The 21,354-nt window shown below is 29.6% G+C and overlaps 1 protein-coding gene across 1 annotated transcript; it reads right to left on the reverse strand.

The window, feature by feature from the left end:
- Positions 1 to 1,143: 1,143 nt before the first annotated feature.
- On the reverse strand, positions 1,144 to 6,427 carry LOC113863270 (alanine--glyoxylate aminotransferase 2 homolog 3, mitochondrial-like). Its single transcript, XM_027496794.1, has 9 exons — positions 6,173 to 6,427; positions 5,794 to 6,024; positions 4,298 to 4,468; positions 2,514 to 2,657; positions 2,157 to 2,336; positions 1,797 to 2,022; positions 1,507 to 1,620; positions 1,327 to 1,413; positions 1,144 to 1,238 (listed from the first exon to the last, which is right to left on the reverse strand). Exons 1-9 carry the CDS (start codon positions 6,413 to 6,415, stop codon positions 1,195 to 1,197), a joined length of 1,440 nt encoding a protein of 479 aa, XP_027352595.1. The 5' UTR covers positions 6,416 to 6,427; the 3' UTR covers positions 1,144 to 1,194.
- Between the last annotated feature and the right edge of the window lie 14,927 nt (positions 6,428 to 21,354).

The following is a 21,354-nucleotide window of genomic DNA, read 5'->3' on the forward strand; positions in this document are numbered from 1 at the left end:
AGGAACTGCGCCTTTAATGTCACCTATGTAATTCTTTGGTTGGCCATCTAATGCCTTGGATTGTAGCATGTGAATATTACGATTACGGGCCTGTTTGTTCTTCGTTCAGATTCCATTGCATTATTAGGATAAAATTTTCTTATCATCCATTATGTATGGTAAATTATGCTAAACTCACATATAAGTATTAATTTAGTATCAAGAGATAAGACGTTTTTATTGAAAAAGAATATATTCATTATATTAAAGTTGTAAAAATATAATAAATATTATTTTTAATAAAATCTTATTATTATTAGTTGCTAGAATTAAAGCTAATATCTTTCTTAATTTTATTAACTCTGTTTTACGAACAGAAAAAAGCAGTAACTAAGGTGAGTAAGAATCAAACTAAAACCAAAACCAAGAACTTTTTCTCCATGGAGCTTGATTCGATAAATAAGATCAATTCTCATTTGCCAACAAAACTCGATTCATTTGGTCAATAGTTGGCTTTTTTAAGCATACTAACTAACCGAGGTTTAATATCCCTAGTGAAAAAACAATTCTTGGACATAAAACCATAGAAGTCTCGATCCTCTTTGAATTTTTCGACATCACTGCATGTTTTTTAACAGGGTTAAGATATTCACCAGCCTGCGACGAATGAGAATCTCAAGTGCAAGTGAATTAAAAGTCAAGCTAAGTTTCTGATACGTTGTTATGTACTGAGGGAGGTTTGCCTAATGGGAAAAACGATGTTAAAAATTAGGTGTTGAAGTAACGATTCTTACTAATAAATGCTCTAAGATTATTAGTTAAGAAATCAATAAAAGTTCACGAAGGAAGTAGATTGTAATATTTTTTAATAAAAATATTTACACTTAATTATTCAACCAATACTCTGTCTTCATTAATATTTTCCCAAAGTAATTTGTCCCTTTAAAAGTACCGAATAAGATTTGTGGCAGAATAGCAGAGAGGATGAGCCAACAAAATTAGGACCAGTAGTCGATATAAGATAAACGAGACAACGAGTTGTGGGCTCATTCATTTTCTAGTTTCTACGGTGACATTGGGATGCAATAGGTCTAAGCCTGAAATTAAAATTTATAAATATTATTTGCTTGAGTCTAGATAGATGATCTAATACAGTTTACTTGGCACGATAAAAATAAAGTAGACGTTTATCTACACTAGGATCTTATTCAAGCATCACATTCTAGACAAAGTATAGTCCATAGCATCCACGAGGAAATCTGCACCCACAAAAAAATAAACAGTGGCTGTAAGTAATACATAATAATCGAAAGTGTACAAATGTGAGAGCTTGAGGCCAAGAGCAACCTGCATCTTCTTTGGTAAAACAAAGGGGAGGTGTAATTCTGAACACATTTCCATAATAGCCACCCTTTCCAATCAGCACTCCTAATTCTGTGGTAACAGCAGAAAAGCTTATTATTTAGTCATTATAAAACCGATATTATGGTTAGACCAGAAGACACTCAAGAGGGACTGAGACTTTGCCTTTCATTTGGTCCATCACATGCAGGGTTTCATTCTTTGCTGGTGTTTTATGTTGGCGATCAGTGACAAGTTCAACTCCAAGCAGCATACCTCTTCCTCTCACATCACCAATTACTACACAAGAAAACCAAGAAGTTTCTTAAGAAATTATAAAAGGATAGATTAAAAAAAAATTTGATTCTTGTGTGACACTAATGCTTCTCTCTAAAGGTCCTAGAGTGAAATTCATGCATGGTTTTGTTGTGTATTAATCTAGAGAAACAAAGGAATAAGAAGTAATGAAAGATTACATTCATATTTGTCCTTTAGCTCATTAAGCCTATTTTTCAAATAGGAGCCCACTACATGAGCATTTTCTTGAAGCTTCTCTTTCTCTATTACTCTTAAAACAGCCAATCCTGCAGCAGTGCTGACAGGATTCCCACCAAAGGTGTTAAAGTAACTTCGGTGAGTCAAGGCCTTTGCAATCTCAGGAGTTGTTACAACAGCACCAAGAGGAATGCCATTTCCAATGCCCTGCAAAAAGGAAAAATTAAGAAATAAGCCAACAATTAAGAGCATACAGACTTAACAAGTCAAGTATGATTGTATAATGTATATATAAAAATAAAGGACTAGAGTAGCAACTGGGAAGAGGGGAGAAAAGTTACCTTTGCCATTGTTACTATGTCAGGTACAACACCTTGGGCCTCAAATCCCCAGAAATGAGATCCAGTGCGAGCAAACCCAGCCTGAACCTCGTCAGCAATACAAAGACCTCCAGCTTTTCTAACACTACTGTAAGCAGCAGGCAAGTAACCTGGAGCCAATTCAACGATGCCCCCCACTCCCTACCACAAACAAGAGCACTGCTTGTTTACCAAAACGTTCATCTTATCACTATTTCATATTAGATAGGAAATTATACTAGTAAACTTAATATAGCATTTTACATCTCTTTGCTTTATTAGTCAGTTTGTTATCATAACAAGTTGAACCAGTTTATGCTTTCACAGATAGATAGATACCTGTATAGCTTCAGATATGAAAGCAGCAACATTTCCTGAAGTTCCGAAACTAATGATCTCTTCGACATCTCTTGCATACTTCTCACCATCAGAACCGAAAAGACCTCTATAAGGGTCTGGATTTACCGCATGATGAACACCACTCTGTTGCCAGCAAAAACAAAACAACAAATTAGCCACATAGTATTTCCCATCCCATTTTAACTTTAAACACTCGCTCCCAAAAGGTTATGCAGCATTTTGTTAGACAGGTCAGAACTTAGAAGGAACGTGAACACATTCGTTAACGGTCTTTTTTTAAAAGTTTTTGAAAACTATAAAATTACTAGAATCTTATTTATAATTTAATTAGTTATGTTTTCAATAAATTTTAAATAATAATTAAAAATATATTAAAAAAGTGATTAAAAGTGTAACAAATACTCCTATATATATATATATATATATATATATATATAAATGAATAGAACAAGGCTAAACATAAGTTTAAAAAGTATAATATTTTAATTCCACTAAAGAGGTGGAAAAAAAAAAAGGGACACAGAATCATCTCAATTCACTGTGTATCAAATGTTATCCTAAGATTGAAGCGGAACAGAACATAAATGTAAAGTAATAATGCAGAATATAGAAGAAATATCATAAGTGTGAATTAGCTTGGCAATTTGCCACAAAGACTATTGTTTTCCCTTAACAAGCATACTCTGTTTATTTAGCAGTATATATATATATATATATATATAGACACCACGTAACTATAATATTATTAGCGTAAGGGGGTCCACACTTTCCATCATTGTAAGAAATCATCGTCACGGCACCTTAGCACTGATCCCAAAGTACTTAGATAGAAAGTAAAAAAAGGAAAAATACTTTAATTTTAAATAAAGAGCTATATAATATTATGCTAATTTATTATTATTTTGATTTATTTAAAATGATGGTTTGCCTTTCTTTCTCTTTCTTTAAAAAATCTTTAGTTTCCATAGGAAAGTCCGTTGCAAGTACTATCAATAATGAAGGGTTCGCTTTCGTGGTGGACAGAAATGTCCAGCGAGGCCAAACTCCGTTGCTGTTGCTATCACACACGTACATATAAAGTTAGTGAAAGGGTGCGTCAGCTACTTACGAGTTAGTCCACTCCATTAGCTAGGTCAACTTCGTCCCAAGTGAACTTAAGACCATGATTCGTTCTTTATTAATTGAGTTGTGCAAGCAACTTTTACCACGGGTCCTAGTCCAAAGGGGCCATACAGCTCCATTACTATTATTATTAGTATTAGATTTAAAATCCCTGATATCTAACTACTACATTCACCATCTAAGTAATTCAAATCAGTTGGGTCAGACTATGAGCACGAAAGACCCCCTCAAATTTTTAAAGCAAATAGATCTTCAAAGAATCGATCTCAAGACTCTCATTGAATTAAAATGGCCCGGCCACCTCTTTTACTATTTATTTACGTTTATTACTAACAAGTGTTAAGAGAGTATAGGTTAAGGAATTAAAATAAAAATTAAAAAGTTAAGATGATGAAAATTCTAATATTATTTGAATGACTCGATCAAATAATAAATAACTGTTAGCAAATATTTTCATATAAAAAAGATTTGATTATTTCTTTCTCAATTCATGGAAATAATTTTTGTATAAGTTCATGATTTATTAAGAAATGATTAATATGAAATCTTCAGTTAAACATTTTAAGTAAAAACAATAGCATTTATAAAACGATTCTGTTAAAAACTCAAAATAAATATTTAAAAAAGGAGGAAGTAAATACCTGTACAACATTAAATTTCCAGATGCTTTGAGCTGTGGCTCCCATCGTTCCAGCTGCATTACCATGGTAAGAATTCCTTAGAGATATAATGTCATGGCAGCCGGTGTACAACCTTGCTATCAGTATCGCCAATTCGTTTGCTTCCGTTCCAGAATTTGTAAAAAACGCCACCTATGTTCAAAATAGACAAGGCTTGGATTTGAACATATATACTTGGATATAAATTAAACTGCCAAAACACTAGTCTATTACTTCTCCAACTCTTATATAAAACAATTAAGATAATTACTGTTAATAATAAAAATCTTAACTGACAAAAATAGAAATTCTTGGTGTAGGAACTTTATTCTTATGCGAACTTCAATTAATCTACCATACGCACACATTTATAAATATATTTTTCAAATCAAATAATATATTAAAGAAATTTGTTAATAAAAAGAAAGAATAATATTGTACTTAATATTTTTCTACAAACAGTATAAAAATTAGACACTAATTTTTATGAAACATATCTACCTTCTTATAATCAAACGGGATATCCAATACTTTGGTATAATAATATGGACATTAATTTGTGATGCAATAAAATATGTTTTAATGAAGGTTTTTCGGCCTAAAAAACATGTTAACAGTGGATTGTTTATTTGCACCTGCTAAACTAGATAACGGAGAGTTTTGTCGTTTGCGTGGCTCGACGTGTCAATTACATAGACAACGTCATTGTCATCATCAGCCCCGAAACCAGTCATTCTCATCGATATCACTCTACGCCACGCATAGCATCCGTTCCAGACCCCAGTCCCATGATACGAACATACTTATAAATTGACAAGGCAGTTTATTAACAATACTTATTGCGTACTCCATGTTACATGATCAAAACATGGTTATCTCTTCCAACTAATAAACGAATCTCATTTACTCATGTTTATTTTCTCTATACAACTTTTACTATATTATAATTTTTTTTAGTATATTCTTATTTATTTGGGACAACGAGAGAATCGTATTTGCTTCTATCACAGTAGATTCTTATCTGTGTTTATTAGTATATTCTAAGTGAAGTTTATTAGTATATATTTTTGTCTTTAATTTAAGTATTTTAATAAACATTATTTTGGGATTAAATATTCAAAAATAGAGTTTTTTTTTTTAAATTTAAAAAAGGAAGGTGGGGATTCTAAATGATACTTAAATCTTAAGTAATTAATTACTATTTGGTAAGTAAGAAATATTATATAGGCAATATTTCATAATCTATTATTGACGTGAATATCATGTAACCAACAACTCTTAAATACATAATAACATCAATGAATGAATTAAAAAATTAACTAATAAACATTCAAAATGAAAATTCACAATAAAAGATTTGACACAGCTTTTTATATTACTACCTCGGTCCTATTTGTATCGCTAATTTTTATAGTTTAAGACGACGGGTAAAACTAAATATTTTCGTAACAAAAAGAAAGAAATATTGAAGTGTTCACCTTAAGATTACCGGGAAGCTTAGAAGCCAAAGCCTCAGCAAAATCTGCGACGGCATGGTTCAGATATAGAACCGTTGAGTGCTGTAACCGCTTCGTTTGTTCCACGACGGCTGCGACCACATCAGGATGGCAGTGCCCGCAACCCACCGTAGCAATCCCCCCGAACCCATCGAGGTACCTCCTTCCTTTATCGTCGAACAGGTATTGCCTCCTCCCCTCCACCACGTTCAGCTGCAACCTCCCCCACACAATCACAACCCATGATTTGTTTGTTAGTTAGTTAGTTAATTAGTTACCGTTGCACAATGAAATAACAGAATAAAAACAGTTATTGTCGGAAGATGTTAGAGGGGAATGATCCGCTGCCGCGTGACCTCACCGGAGTCTTGTAGAAGTGGAGGATGGAAGGGCTGAGGTACTCCCTGCGCTTCGCGAGGATATCATCGCCGGAGGGACCGGAATACGCCGGCGGAGTGTAATCGAACGCCGGTAATTCTGGCACGGCGGGGACGGCATCCTTCGTCTTCTCCGTCGCCGGAAGAGAAACTCCCCGGCTAAAGAATAATCGAGTCGGCGGTAAAGACCGACGAAGGACGAGCCTTGCCGTTAGGGATCCCGTCATTTCTCTGGTGGGCGAGGAAAACGGTGAGCTCCGAGAATGTAGGACCCGACCCGACTTGGTGTTAGGAGAGAGATAAATGATGGAAAGAGAAAGGGGGGAATTTGGAGGGATGAGAAGAATCGGCGAGGGTTATATAGGGAATGGAAGAGGGGTGATGACGTGGAGAGAGGTGATTGGTTGAGAGTCACCGCTGCCAAATTCACTGCGGTAAATATAGGTTATGTGTCTGTTACAGTCTGTATTTGGCAAACGACAATTAAGTGTGCAATATTTATGATATTCACCGCACTTTCATAGCTGTTTTTATCTTGTAGATTCCAATTTTGCTACAGGGGAGAATCCCATGAATTTAGACACTTTTAATCTTTACAATTTTCTCCGATTTAAATGATGTAAAAATGGGATCCCATGTCATGACTCGAAATTGAGGGATGAGTTGGCTAATTAAATATGTATTACAATAATTTTTTTATAATATATTCAAGATTTGATTAAAATATACTTATAATGGGAATAGTTTTTATATTATTATTTAATTTTGAATTATCTTTTGGCTGATAATTTTAATTTTTATGACAACTGTTCTAAAAGTTATATCTATAATACTTCTCAAATAAATAAATAAATCAAAATTTTAATTTTTTTAAGATTTAAGTATATTTATATCTATATACTTTTATTTTCTATGGATATTGACATAATTAATAAAAGTATAACATTATTCTTACAAGAATCTTTTTGATTTTGACATAATTAATAAAATGAACTTGGAAAGTTATATTTGTTAGGTTTTCTGCTAAAAAAAGTAACAACTGCAACTAATTTAAATCTTACCTTATACTAATACTTAAATTAAATTCATTTTATTGTCTTTGATTGAATATAATCGAAACGTCACTGCACGTTTATCAACAAGTTACTAGTCGGAGATTTTTTTATTTATATTTTATAATTATTTTTCTTTGTTTCACTCATTGTTCAGTGTTTAACCTCAAGGATTTAAGTTTTGAATCTTATAAGAAGATAGAAATGATTTTTTTTTTCTCTATACTTAAACAATATTTAGATTTAGTCTTTTAATTTTTTAATTTAAGTGTTTGATTTTAATTTTAGTTTATTTTTTTAATTTTATTTATTAAATTTAATTATTTAAATAATTTTATAGTTAAAGTTTTTCTCTAACTTCATTTTATCTTTTAATTTTACTAATTTTAAGGATGTTTTGGTTTAAATGTAAATATGAGTTGATATGATTAACAATAAAATTTGTAGATTATGAAACATGGTTAATAATAAATAAGTTGACAATGATTGTTAAGTATTTAAAATAAAAAATAAAAAATACTTTTGATAAAATAAATAAATATTTTTTGAGTAAATAAAAAAAATTAGTGATGATTGAAAAGTTTCTTCTGATGATTTATTGTAAAATGTGTAAAAAATATATAATTTTTTTTGTCAAAATGTTGCTATTTTAAAAATATTGGTTAAATTAAAAATGATTTTTTTCTCTTTACTAAAAAAATTAAAATTAAAATTAAAATAATTTTTATGAAATAAATTAGAAAATTAAATTTAAAATGAAAAGATGTAGTGAAACTTAAATTAAACTTAAATGTTAGAATTGGATAAATTTTTTATAAAATAAGCCAAAAACTTAATTAAACAAAAGACAAAAAATATAATTTAACTTTATATTTTTATTCTTTTAAGTGTATATAAAATTTTAATTTAATTTTTTTCACCTAATTTAATTTTTAATTAATTTTGTAACTTTATCATTTTCTTTTCCTTAACTTTGTTAAACTAGTTAACTAGTAAATAGATTTGTGTGTTTCAAGATTTGTTTATATAATTTTTGTTAATTTATTTTTTAAAAATAATTTTAAAAAATTATAATTTAAATATTAAAAAAGGTAAAATTAATATTTTTATTTTCTAACTTAAAGGGTTAAATTTGATTTTATCATTTAACTTTATTTTATTTTATTTTGATCATCTTACTTTTTAAAATATTTCAAATAATTCATTTTCTATTAAAAATATTAACTTTGATAAAAAAAAATTTGTCATGTATATTGTTTTGCATTATTTATCGTCTTTTTTCTCGTATTTGTGCACTATTTATTTTTTATTCAAATATTTGATTTTGCTTATTAGGATTGCAAGTCACTTCAAGTTAAGAGCAACAATCAATTCTATTTTCTCATGTTAGCAATAAAGTATATAATTAAAAAAAATTATCATAATAAGTAGTATTAACCATGAATGAGGTCTTAAATTAAAGGTAAAGTTATCATGTGAATGGCATAAAGAATGAGAGGATAAAGAATAAAAAATAAACAAATGTAAAAGTATTATGGAGGCAATTTCTTAACCATGATACATGCTTTATATATTTCTTCTATACTTAAATTAGCCCAATTGTACACGCATAGAACTTATTATATGAAAATCTAGAAAAAGAAATGTGAAGAACGTAAGAAAAAAAATTAAATAAAAAATAGTCAATTATACAAGCACACAATGACTTCTTCATAGGTTCTCTCAAACCTTTATATTTATATAATGTAGGTTAATCATTATTTTTATTTAAATCTTTCCCTATCTTGCAACTCAAGGAAGAAAGTAAAATCAAATATTTGAAAGAATGATAGATAGTGCATATACTTGGAAAAGAAGACATTGAATAATGTAAAATAGTACATGTAGTACAAAAAGACAAAAAATAACAATGAGTTTAATATTTTTAATAGAAAATAACTTATTTAAAACATTTTAAAACATTAGAGATAAAAATGAATCAAAATAAAATAGGAAGATGAAATCAAATTTAACCTTTAAGTTAGAAGACAAAAATTATTAATTTAGCCTAAAAAATTACAATCATAAAATAATTATTTTGAATACGAAACAAAAATTAAAAATGCAAAAAAGCAAAAACATATAATTAACTTTTGAAATAAATTATATATATAAAGATGGTAACTTAAAGTCTTTTTTTTTTTTTTTGTTAAATAAGGGGACTTAACAGCCCAAAAACAACAAGGACACTCAGACAAAAGGCATGGAGATCCACCGACCACCAGCATCCAAATTTAGAAAGGGAATAAGAGGGACAGGGGAACATCAAATTGGAGAAAAGGGAAAGGGGGATTAAGACCAATCTTGACCAAAGCATTCACACAAAGATTTGTCTCATGACAAGAATGAGCAAACCTAGCAAAATTAATTATATTAAGCGATTCTCTAATCCTACAAATCAGAGAATGCAAAGGATGAGAAAGAGGCTGGACTTGAAGGACAAGATTGAGGGTTTCCTTGGAATCCCCTTCAATCTAGATAGTTTGAATGGTATTTGAACCACAAATTGGATGTCCATGAGAATGCCCCAAAGTTCAGCTTCTAAAGGAGAGAAGGGGTTAAGATTGGTATAGAATCCAGCTATGAACTTTCCATTGTAGTCATGAATTAGGCCACCATAAGCAACTGTACCACTAGTTCTAGATACTGCCCCATCAATATTAAGTTTCAGCTGGCCAACAAGAGGAGGAACCCATTTCACCTTTCTACGATCTATTGCTAAATTAGCCAAAGAATAAGAGTTATTCCTGCAACAACCAGAAAAATAATTAGCATCAAGAATAGCTTTTTGGGCTAACAAATGAGGCTGGGCAGAATGCTTTTGAAAGATAAACTCATTCCTATCTTTCCAAATGTGCTACATAATAGTGCCAAAAATCATAGGCCAGTTATGGACAGTTCTCGTACAAGAATTAGATAAATTAGATAACATTCAGGCAGATAAACCAAAGTTAAAAAACTGAGCCCAGTGCTCAGGGAGGATAAAATGATCCCAAACAGTCCTAGCATAGAAACAGTCTCTTATAGTATGCATAATGGATTCAGTATTGTCACTACCTATAGGACATAAAAGGGGAATCAGTCATACCCCTTTTGACTCTCTCCTCGTAGTAAGGAGTTTTCCATGCGCAAATTTTCAGAGGAAGAAAGAAAATTTAGGAGGACCATCCCAATTCCAAATAGACTTAAACAGGTCACGGCAATAATCAGAATGAGGAATGGAATAAAATAATAATTGGTAAGCAATCTTGATAGGGAAAATTGCATTATCAGTTAGGGTCCAATACAGAGTGTTAGGGCCATTAACCTTATCAGGGGGTTTAATATAAGATATGGAGTCACAGATAGATATAGGAAGAAAGAATTTGATTTTGTCCCAAACCTAATTCACATTAGCAGCAAAGAGAGCCACAGGGGAGCCCAGATCTTGATCAGACAAAGGACTATTAGAAAAACTGGAGAGTTTACCAAGATTAGGGATCCAAAGGTCAAACTAGAACCTAATAGATATTTCATCCTTAAAACAGACCAACCCAGGCCTTAGGAAAATTAGGGCCAAAACATCATGAGATTCTTTCAAAGATGAGATTCTCTATAGTGTTTCCTAAAACCCAAAATGTTACCAAGGCTAAAGTTATATTTGTGACTCAAGACTTGAGCCCATAGGTCACAAAGAGAGTTGACTAATCTCCATCAAAGTTTCATAACATAAGCTTTATTTAACATAAACAAGCCCTTAAAACCCAATCTACCTTCATTTTTGAGTTTACAAATGTGTTGCCATCCAACAAGATGAAATTTCTTGTTACCTAAAGACCCCCATATAAATCTTATATAGAGGTTGTTCATTTCATTACAAATGGAAGAGGGGATTAAGAAAGACTGCATTATATAAGTAGGAATACTCATTAAGCAAGACTGGGCCAGGGTAACCCTACCAGTTAAAGAGAGGAAATTTATTTTTCATAAAGATAATTTTTGCCTAATTTTGTCAATCAAAAAGGTGAATTGGCTCCTAGAAGGTTTAAGATGAGAGATGGGGATCCCAAGATAATTTCCAAGTTTGTTGATAGGAGTAACATTTACACAACTACTAATAAAGTGAATAAGAGAGGCATCAATGTTCTTGGAGAAAAACCAAGAATATTTATCATAATTAATTTTGAGGTCAGAGGCTTGGCAAAAATCATGCAAAGTATCATTAATAGAAATGGCCTGATTAATGTTTGCTTTAGCTACCAGAATCACATCATCAGTAAAAAGTAAGTGGGAGACTTTTGGGCCGTGGGATCCAAAGGAAAAAGGGGTCCACATATCATTCATGATTTTATCTTTAATAAGTTAAGAAAGCCTTTTCATGCAAAGAATAAAAAGATAGGGGGAGATAGGGTCTCCTTGGCGGATACCTCTGGAGGAAGAAAAAGAGTCAGTTAAGTTGTTGTTCTAATTAATAGACAAGGAAGGGGAAGAAATGCAATGGTAAAGCAGGTTAATCAGATTATGGTCTAGGCCTATCTTATGCAGGGTATCAATTATAAAGCTCCACCTAAGCCTATCATAGGCTTTTTCTCAATTTAATTTAATGATCATGTAGATATTTCTACCTATCAAGCTATGGAAAGAATGTACTAACTCCTGAAGAATTAAGGCATTGTCAATGCCCTGTCTACTTGGTATAAAGCTGGTCTAAGTAGAAGAAATTAAGTAGGGAAGAAAGTCCCTTAACATATTAGCAACTAGTTTGGTCACTATTTTGTAGCTAACGTTGCACAAAGAGATTGGTCTAAAGTTTTTAATATAAATAAGATGCTTAATTTTATTAATAAGGATAATAATTGTACTATTAATAGCAACAATCTTGCTAGGGTCCTGCCAAATTTCAAGAACAAACTTGAAAATGAAAGGGGCTAGAATCTCCCATTGGCTTTTGAAGAACATGGTATGCATCCTATCAGGCCCTGGAGACTTAAAATTACCAATGCTAAAAAAAGAGGCTTTTACATCCTCAATGGAAGATGTAGAGCAGAGACGCTAGATATCAGGAATACTTAAGGCTAGAAAGGAGTGATGGGTAGGCAAGCTAAATTCAGATGGAGAGGGATCATGATAAATATTTTTGATGTAGTTTAAAATCATCAATTTAAGCTTAGAAGGATTAAATTCTCAAGTATCATTCTCAAATTTTAAAGATTCAATAACATTCTTCTATCTCTTAGAGACAACAACCCTATGAAAAAACCTTGTGTTTCTGTCTCCTAGCGACACCCATTGGATTTCGTAATTGTGGTACCAGTAAACCTCCTCTTGGTCCAATATTAGGTTATAATCCTTCTAGAGGAACTGCATGAGGTTAGTAAGGAAAGGGTTGTCACCCTGAGAGAGTTTATGAGAGATCCCAACATTTTTCGACTAAGAACCGAATAATATCCAATAATTTTTAACTTGATTGGAGAAATCAGGATGAGACAACCAAGGGGCAAGGAATTTAAAGGGTTTTTTAGTAGGGGTGGAAGACTCCCTAGTCTTAATTCTGAGCTAAATACCTATATGATTAGATGTCAAGAGGGGGATATGGAGAACATAGTTGTTCTGGAAAGCTAGGCATCAATCTTTATTAACTACCACTCTGTCTAGTCTCTCTTTTAAGTTTCCTCTTTGCCAAGTGAAAGGAGAGCCCTTAAAACTCAAGTCTTGAAGATCACACTCATAAAGACAATCAGCAAATTTTTTAGTAAAGAGAGGGTTTACAGGATGACCACCAACTTTCTCACTATTATAAAAAACTGAATTAAAATCCCCTGTTAGGCACCAGGGGAAGCCTACTGTCTGACTAAAACTAATGAGCTTCTTCCAACACTCACTTCTACTTTTCTCTTGAGAACTAGCACAAATAGAGGAGAGGATCCAATCATGCTGACCAAAAATGCTAATTATAAGATGGATGACATATTTAGATTTAGAAAGGACTTGAGCTTTAATCCTCCTTGTATTCCAAAGGCACCATATACCCCCAGAAAAGCCCAAAGCATCAACTTTTTCAGAACTATCTAGATTAATTTTATTGATTATTTTATTAGCTTTATCAAGACTAATCCTAGATTCAAAGACAGCTATGAAGTCGAGTTTATGAATGACAATAAGGTCATTGATACTCCTAGAGAAGGACTTGTGGCCAGCCTCCCTACAGTTCTAGAATAAACAATTCAATAGGAGGAAAGGGAAGGGTTATGAAGCATCTCATTGATGCTGGGAATAATCAGGGTTGGAATCCAACAACTAAGGGTCAATTACCCTAAAACAAGTGTTATCTAACAGCTCTATGCCCATTAGAGGGGTGCTGTCAGGAGGTTTGTCATTAGGAGAAGTTATTAGTTCATTTTGATGAGCCCAACCACTTTTGATACTTATACCTAATAGGTCTTGGATGAAACAACTTTTAGGGAGAGACTCTTCTAAGTCCTTCTGCATTTGTTGCATAAGAGAAAAAAAGTTTGCTCTAATTATATTAGGTTTTTACTAAAGGTTGGTCAACAGGTTCTTGAAAAGAGTCATTATCAGGATGAGAACTAAGAACCCCTTCCCTCCTAGTTTGCTTAAGTTTCAACTTAGGTTTTTGTCTCATGGGTTTTTTTTTTACTGTTTGTGAGCATAATGGTCTACTAGAATTGGTCCTACAACTCTAGATTTAGAAAGATTAGAGTGTATAACCCCTATCATACCATCCCCTAATTTGTTGCCTGAACAATCTAGGTTATAAAAAAAAAAAATTCCTGGTTCATTTCAGAAAGAGATTTCACTAATATTCCAAATCTTGATCCTGAAAGAGACTCTTTACTCTTCCCATTCTGGTAGTAACAACAAAGGTTCTAGGCTGGCCATTCTTTTTCCTAAGTGGCTTCTTGACTATCATCCAGGGGCCAAACTTATTATGTTCCTCAACAGGCTTATCAACCTGGATGTCGTGATAACTATCCTTAGGATGGAAGGTTGGATTGATAGGTTCCTCACCTTTAGGCAAAACAGGGTTATTAGGACTAGACATAAGATCATCCTTATTTGCAGGGACGTTAGGCCTATCAACACAATTCTATAACTTTTGCCCATACTTTCCACAGTGAAAGAAAATGAGGTGCAAGTCCTCATATTCAAGACCTAGGACTTTGAAAGAGGGTATGAGTTTCTTATTTAGGTTTAGCTCAACACAAATTCTGGCAAACCTTCCTCTAGCTATCTGGGATGTGTGGGGATCAATTTTAAGCATTGATCCCAAGTAAGCTCTAACCTGTCATAGAAAATTTTCATTGTATAATTCTAAGGGTAAATCAAGAATGCGTATCAAGGCAGCTAATCTCCTAAAGGTATGATCTTTAGGCCTAAATAGAGGCCTCCACCTCTATACTAAGAGATAATGGTCCAGGATAAGCTAAGGTCCCTCAAAAAGGGCGTGTTTATAATCTTCTACAGTCTCAAATTTGACAATGAAAAAATCATTATTCAAATCTAATATTTTCAGGCTACCAGATTTTTCCCAAATGCTATTAAGTTTTTTATTCAAGAAATTAAAGCTGACAGATTTTCCTAACATTTTTACTATCAGGGTAAGCTTCCAAGGATGACACCAAGTTTCATAGTCTTCCAAAGGAATTTTCAGATTAAAGCAAAGGTTTACGTTATTAATATTATCATCTACTGGGTCTTCTATTTTTAGGAGAATGTTAAAATCTTCAAGAATAGAGTTAATAATATCCTCATCTTCCTAAGACTAAATCTAGAGCATTACCAATAGGAACCTTATCTTTGTATAATATGCAAGAGGGAGAGCTAGGGTTAGAAAACACCTGAGTCATATCGTCATCAACAAGAGCTTCTTCTTGGGACTGAGGCTCTAGAGCATCCACAGAGGAAGATGAAGCTTTCTTAAACCTTTTCTTATTATGAAAAAAAAAAGATCCACTTCATCCTTTGAGTGTTCCTTCTCATTAGAAAGCTCCATTTCTTACCAAAAACTCACCTGGAGTATGGTAGCGACTGAATGGCTAAATGGAGCTAGCATGACGTGAGGATTAAGCAAACCTTAGAAGAGCTCTTTTTCTTGAAAAAAGAAAGGGAGTATTGGAGAAGCTTTGTGACCTATTGCATAGTTATTATTTGACTAACTTAAAGTCAATCTTTATAAAGTTATTTTTTATAATTTTAATTAATATTTTTTATTTTAAATTTTTTATAATGAGTTTTTTTATTTTTTATAATAATCAATTTCAATAATTTTTTATTAAATTTAATTTATAGTATTTTTTTAATTTTAATATTGTATACTATCAATTAAAATTTTTATATATAATAATATTTTTAAATACAATTTAAAGTAATAATTATGAGTCAATTATAATTTAAATTTGTAAGTTATATAAAATATTAAATAATAATATCTATAAAATTTTATTTTTTATTTTTATATAATTAATTTCAATAATTTTTTATTAAATCTAATCCATGACAATTTTGTAACAGTAATCTCTCCCTTTCTTCTTTGATGTTATCTTTTAAAGAAATAAGCAAGGAATAAAAAATTAATAAAAAATAAAATAATAAAAATTTAATAAAGTATAGTTAATGTTAAAAATTATCAAAATACTGAACTAAACTGATTTAAATTAGTTTAAAGAAGAAAATTTTTAAGTCTTACAAATAATATTCTGATCATATTTTGAATGCAAGTGAAATATTTTAATATTTTTTTTTAAGTTTAAGACTATATATTTTGAATTTAAAATTAATAAAACTAAATATTACATGTAGTTTGATATTAATATGTTTTGTCTTCTTGTAGTACACTGAAATTTTAACCAAATGAATAACATTTTAACTATTACAATGTATAAAAGGCACTTGTTGATTCAACCCAAAATTATTCATAAAACTATGTATTTATATGCTCTATTTAACATCCTCACCCAATGCCATATATTTAGCTTTAACATGTAACATTTTTGACGAATTAAGAAATGTTTATGTTGATTTAAATCTTAAAACAATAGAAATTATTAAAATTTTAAAATTTTATGTATAATTCTCATTCATAATAGAAATGTATTTTTGTAATTTAAATTTACTATTAAGGTAAAAGTAAAATTGAGATAATTAATTACTAAACATTACAAATATATTTCAAATTATTATTTACAGTAAACTTTATCTACTCTTTTAAGTAAAAAAAAAGTGACATATAATTGTTTATATACCAATATTAATTTTTAATTAAGACTTAATCAAAATTATTATAACACTATTGAGAATATGATTCTAGAACAAATTATTTTTTATTTCAATTCTTGAAAAATAATTGTAAGGGTAAATATTCACCGCCCACTAAATCTTTTATTTTATGAATAAAACAAGTAATACAAAAACTTTATCCAATACTATATGCCAAAATAATGCTAACTTATGTATTATATTAAATAATTTACAGCAAGTCAAACATGATAACAATTATATCATTAATATTCTAACACATACACTAAGATCGTATCATTTTATGTATTTTTACATCAATTAATATGTCATAATATGTGTGTTCTAATTACATTTATCAATGTATTATAATATATACATTATAATCACACTTATCGATGTATTACAATAATTGTATTATAATCATATTAATAAATCCACTATAGAGATGTAAGAAAAATCAAGTCACTACCCGTCTTGCAAACTTAAACTCTTGTCCAGTAATCAATTGATTCCTTAACCTGAATGTTCATCAACCAATAACTTTGACATGTTGCAAGCTGGAGTTTGTGAGAATGGCAGTACCATCATTTGAGTTCCAACAAAGACTGTTTTCATCACAAAATCAGTATGCCATTAGAATTTCAAAAATTAAATTTCTTAAGGTTAATTGGATCAGGATAAAGGAATGACTCTATAAATATCTCCCAAAAGCTAAGGTGTGTTTGACTTCTATTCACTTAGAGAACAATGTCCTAAATGACATCTTAACTACATAAATTTAAAATTTAATACTTATCCAAGGTAGTCATAATATATATAACTGATATCACTCTATCTTCTGAAAATACATTCGACGATTCTCTATCTTCCTATATTCAAGTGAAGCAAAAGAGAAAAGTTTAAGATTATCAACGAAAAGTTTAAGATTATGTTGATAAATTTGAGTTGGTACTCACTTAAATGACATTACCTCAAAACATTCTCAAGTATATTTTTAGCAGAGTAAAACATTGCATAAATGTTGTAACACCAATACCTCAAAGATACCAAAGGTCATCTACGCAACTAGGTTAGATATGCTATCCGAGGCTTACTTGTGGTTTTCTTTGTCTATAACACACAACTTTCCATACATATGGATCACAACTTAACATGCTATGTCTATCACTTAAGTCCCTATAACATTCGACAATTGTGCCAGGCTACGATAGATCATGTGGGACAACAACTGTACCTATAACTTGGTATTACCAACATTTGAGTTTTATCGATAAAAAAGTTACATTGAGTATATTTCACTATCTAAATCAAGTACTATAGAGATTGATTAATTTCAATATCTTCTATGAATAATATTCTATTCCTGTTACTTTATGTAGATATTTTTAATGGAGATATATTTTAAGTTAATAGTTGACCAATTTGTTTTTAGTGGGGTTGATGACAATCAATATGCTTATTGCTTTCTTTATTATTTTAATTTTATTTTTAATGGAGATATTATTATATTGTTTTCCACATTACCAATGAGCAGTATTCGGTCTATCATTTTAAAGTTTAAAATTTATTTAAAACTTAAAATTAAATAATATTTTAAATTTAAATAAAATGTGAATCAATACTCTAAAGATATTGATTAATAAATTAAATTAAATCCATTCTTATTTTTTCCTGTTAAGTTGTATTAATTTTTTTAAAAAATATAAACATTATTAATCTATAATGAAAGAAACTAAAAACACATCATTTTTGTTAAAAAAAAAAACTATAAATGAATATGATTTTTAAAAGGATTAAAACTAAAACTACAATATTTTTAAAGATAAAAAAATATTGTTATCGCATCGTGATTTCAAAAACCACTCAACAAAGCATCGCTGGTTTTTTTTTTTCTTTTAATATTGCATAAAGAAAGTTATTTTTCTTGTTTGTATCTTTACAAAATTTTAATGCATATAATTTTAAGATAGTAAATAAACATATTTTTAATATTAATTTTATAAAATAATAAAAGATTATTAGAAAGTTATATAAAAAGATATAATAAAAGTCTTGACAGTAATGCAATTAATCTTATTCCAATAAGAAAAGACCAAGGAACTTTGTTTTATTTTATTGGCGTTCCATAGCACAACAAACAATCAATAATGCTATCTTATGGCAATAAAGAAAGAGCATAATGTACCTGGTTTGAAATCTGGATTGGATAAATTGATCAAATGTATCTGGCCGGGTTTCTGAACCATTTATGTACTTTTATTAGGGTCACAGGGTTCCCCAAGCATCTCACTTCAAACGATCAAGAAATTATGCAAACTTTTGATTCTTTGCTGCTAAAATGATTATCAGAACAATACATGTTTCTTTTTCATTATAAACAATTGATTAGTTTCTATTTGTTAAAATTAACCGAAAGTTGCGAAATTCTAGTTATATAATTAGCTGAAATATATTGATACTTTTTCTTTTGTTATGGGTAATATTCCATAAGTTAAAAATAATTTATGTAGTAAATAACTTTAAAAAGATATATAATATTGTATTAGTAGAATATTAGGATTAAATATTACGAATATTAATTAATTATCATTAGCCATTTAATTAAATAAATAATGTTTTATTTTTTTGTTAAGTTAGTTATTTAAATAAATAAATGTGAATTTATTATTAATCAATTAATTAAAGAATTAAATATTTATTTATTATCCGCTAATAGATAACAAAAAACAAATGTTTTCCTTCGTAAGTATTTTTTAAGCAAGAGTGAAAATAAGAATAAGTAGTGATGGCTAGCTTTTAGACACTAGAGGCTATTTCAATTACCTTTCTAAAAATTAAGTTTTAAATTAATAAACTCTCTTTAATTATTTTTTTGTTAACTAAATATACTATAAACTTGTATTATCAATCATGCTCTATTGTAATGAAGTAAAGCAACACAAGCGTTATTTGTGGCCACGTACGGTTAGAGGGTTAGGAGTTAACGTGATAATAATAATCATTATTAAAGTGTAATGTCTCAACATCATAATCATTTTTTAGACTTTGATAAGAGTGAAAACAAAAGTAAAGAAATTCTTAGGTTTAGAAAACAAAATGGCTTTCAACATCGTAGCTTTTAGTCTGATCGCACCTCTTTGTATGTTTGCCGTGTAGGATTTCCACACAAATAAATTCCAATCAAAATGTGAATGTTTCTATGTTCTTTTGTTATTATTTCGCTACTGAAACCCATTAGGGTGACGACATTATTAAAGTGCCTAAACAACTCAGCATCTTCGATGTGCAAGGTTATCTGCAAACCAACTTCTATATATATGGAATGTTCGAGATTAGACAGATTCTTCAACATTATATTAATTTAATGTAAAACCATTTCAAATTATTGCTTTAAATAAATATCAAAAGTTTGTACAACCCAATGGAAGCATATATACATATTTGAATACAAAATCCAAAATATTTTTGGCTAAAATGATATGCGATATTTGCTTTCATTTAAATAAGTCAGTGATCCCTGTTACTATCCAATCCAATAATTATTCTTAAATTTTATCAAAACTCCGAATATATATTTTTTAATAAGATTAAATTTTTAAATGTTCGAATTTCGTAGTCTACAATCAAATTATGTTGTTGGCAAATAATTCTTCAAGCTTGAAATTTTCTGCAAAAATAGTGTATAATGTAAAAATTATTTTCTCTATTTTTACATGACAGTATAGGTATAGGCTATAAGGACTTTCCCAAAATTATTTTCTCTCTATATATAATAATATTTGTCTTGTGTTCAAGTAAATTTCATTCTTGATTTTTATTTTAATACAAAAAATTATTTAGTATTAAAATTGCTTTCGTTAGTAATAAAAATTACTAGTAAAAGAAGGAGAAAGACCAATAAATAATTTATTAATATAAAAAATACATATTATCAATAGATTAAATGTTAGTACAATATATAATTATTAGTATAAATCTTTAAAATTTATATTAATAATTTATCGTTTTGTTCATCAATAAATGATGCTTTTTTAGTGCTTCTTCCCTTTTCAAGTTGTCTGGCTACTGGCTAGTGATAATGCATCCAATTATGCATAGGATTGTTAGTATTTTTATAACAAGTTTTGGCATTTTATGTACGTGCCCTACTCAGAAAGGCATGGGTTTTTCTAGAATTCGTATATTCAGAGACTTGGAATGTAAGGCCCCAAATTTTTCTTGAGTGTTTAAGGTTATTAGTTTGGACATTAGATAATAGACTAATGCACGTTAAAATAAAAATATATTATTTGGTTATTTAAAATGATACTTCAAACTCAATCTTTTGCAGGTGATGAAGTTATGTGATTGACGTATTTTACGATATTTTTCTTAAAAAGAGACCGTTTTTATTTATATTAAAGACAAATTTTATATTAATAATGTTTTTTAATCATATTAAAATTTAAAAGTCAAATATTTATTCAAAAAAATTAAAATAAAAAAGTTAGCTAAAAAATATATAATTTATTATTTACATGTTTTTAACTTAAAATTTTTGTTGTTGTTAATTATACATAAGAAAATATGTGTATATTATAGAATAAAATTATTAATAAATTATATTTTATAAATAATGACAAAATTCTATTTGTATTGAATGTAGTAAAAATTCTTTAAAAAAATTAAAATTTAAAACTAAATATAATAATTATAATTGGAAAAACAAACAAAATTCTAATGTTGAAATTCTTTTTTTTTTCAAATATATTCAAGCAACTTATTAGGTAGGTTTCTTTTGCCAACTTTATCTAAATTATTGAATCAAAAATTTAATTTTAATTAAAATAATATTAAGA

This window comes from Abrus precatorius, unplaced genomic scaffold, assembly GCF_003935025.1.
Source record: "Abrus precatorius isolate BTA unplaced genomic scaffold, Abrus_2018 Scaffold3, whole genome shotgun sequence".
NCBI classification, from domain to species: Eukaryota; Viridiplantae; Streptophyta; class Magnoliopsida; order Fabales; family Fabaceae; genus Abrus; species Abrus precatorius.

Coding starts and splice junctions, on each gene's coding strand:
- LOC113863270 (XM_027496794.1), bottom strand. CDS start 6,415: ATGACGGGATCCCTAACGGCAAGGCTCGTCCTTCGTCGGTCTTTACCG. Junction 6,025..6,172: donor TCCACTTCTACAAGACTCCG/GTGAGGTCACGC, acceptor GGGAGGTTGCAG/CTGAACGTGGTGGAGGGGAG. Junction 2,023..2,156: donor ACATAGTAACAATGGCAAAG/GTAACTTTTCTC, acceptor TCCTTTTTGCAG/GGCATTGGAAATGGCATTCC.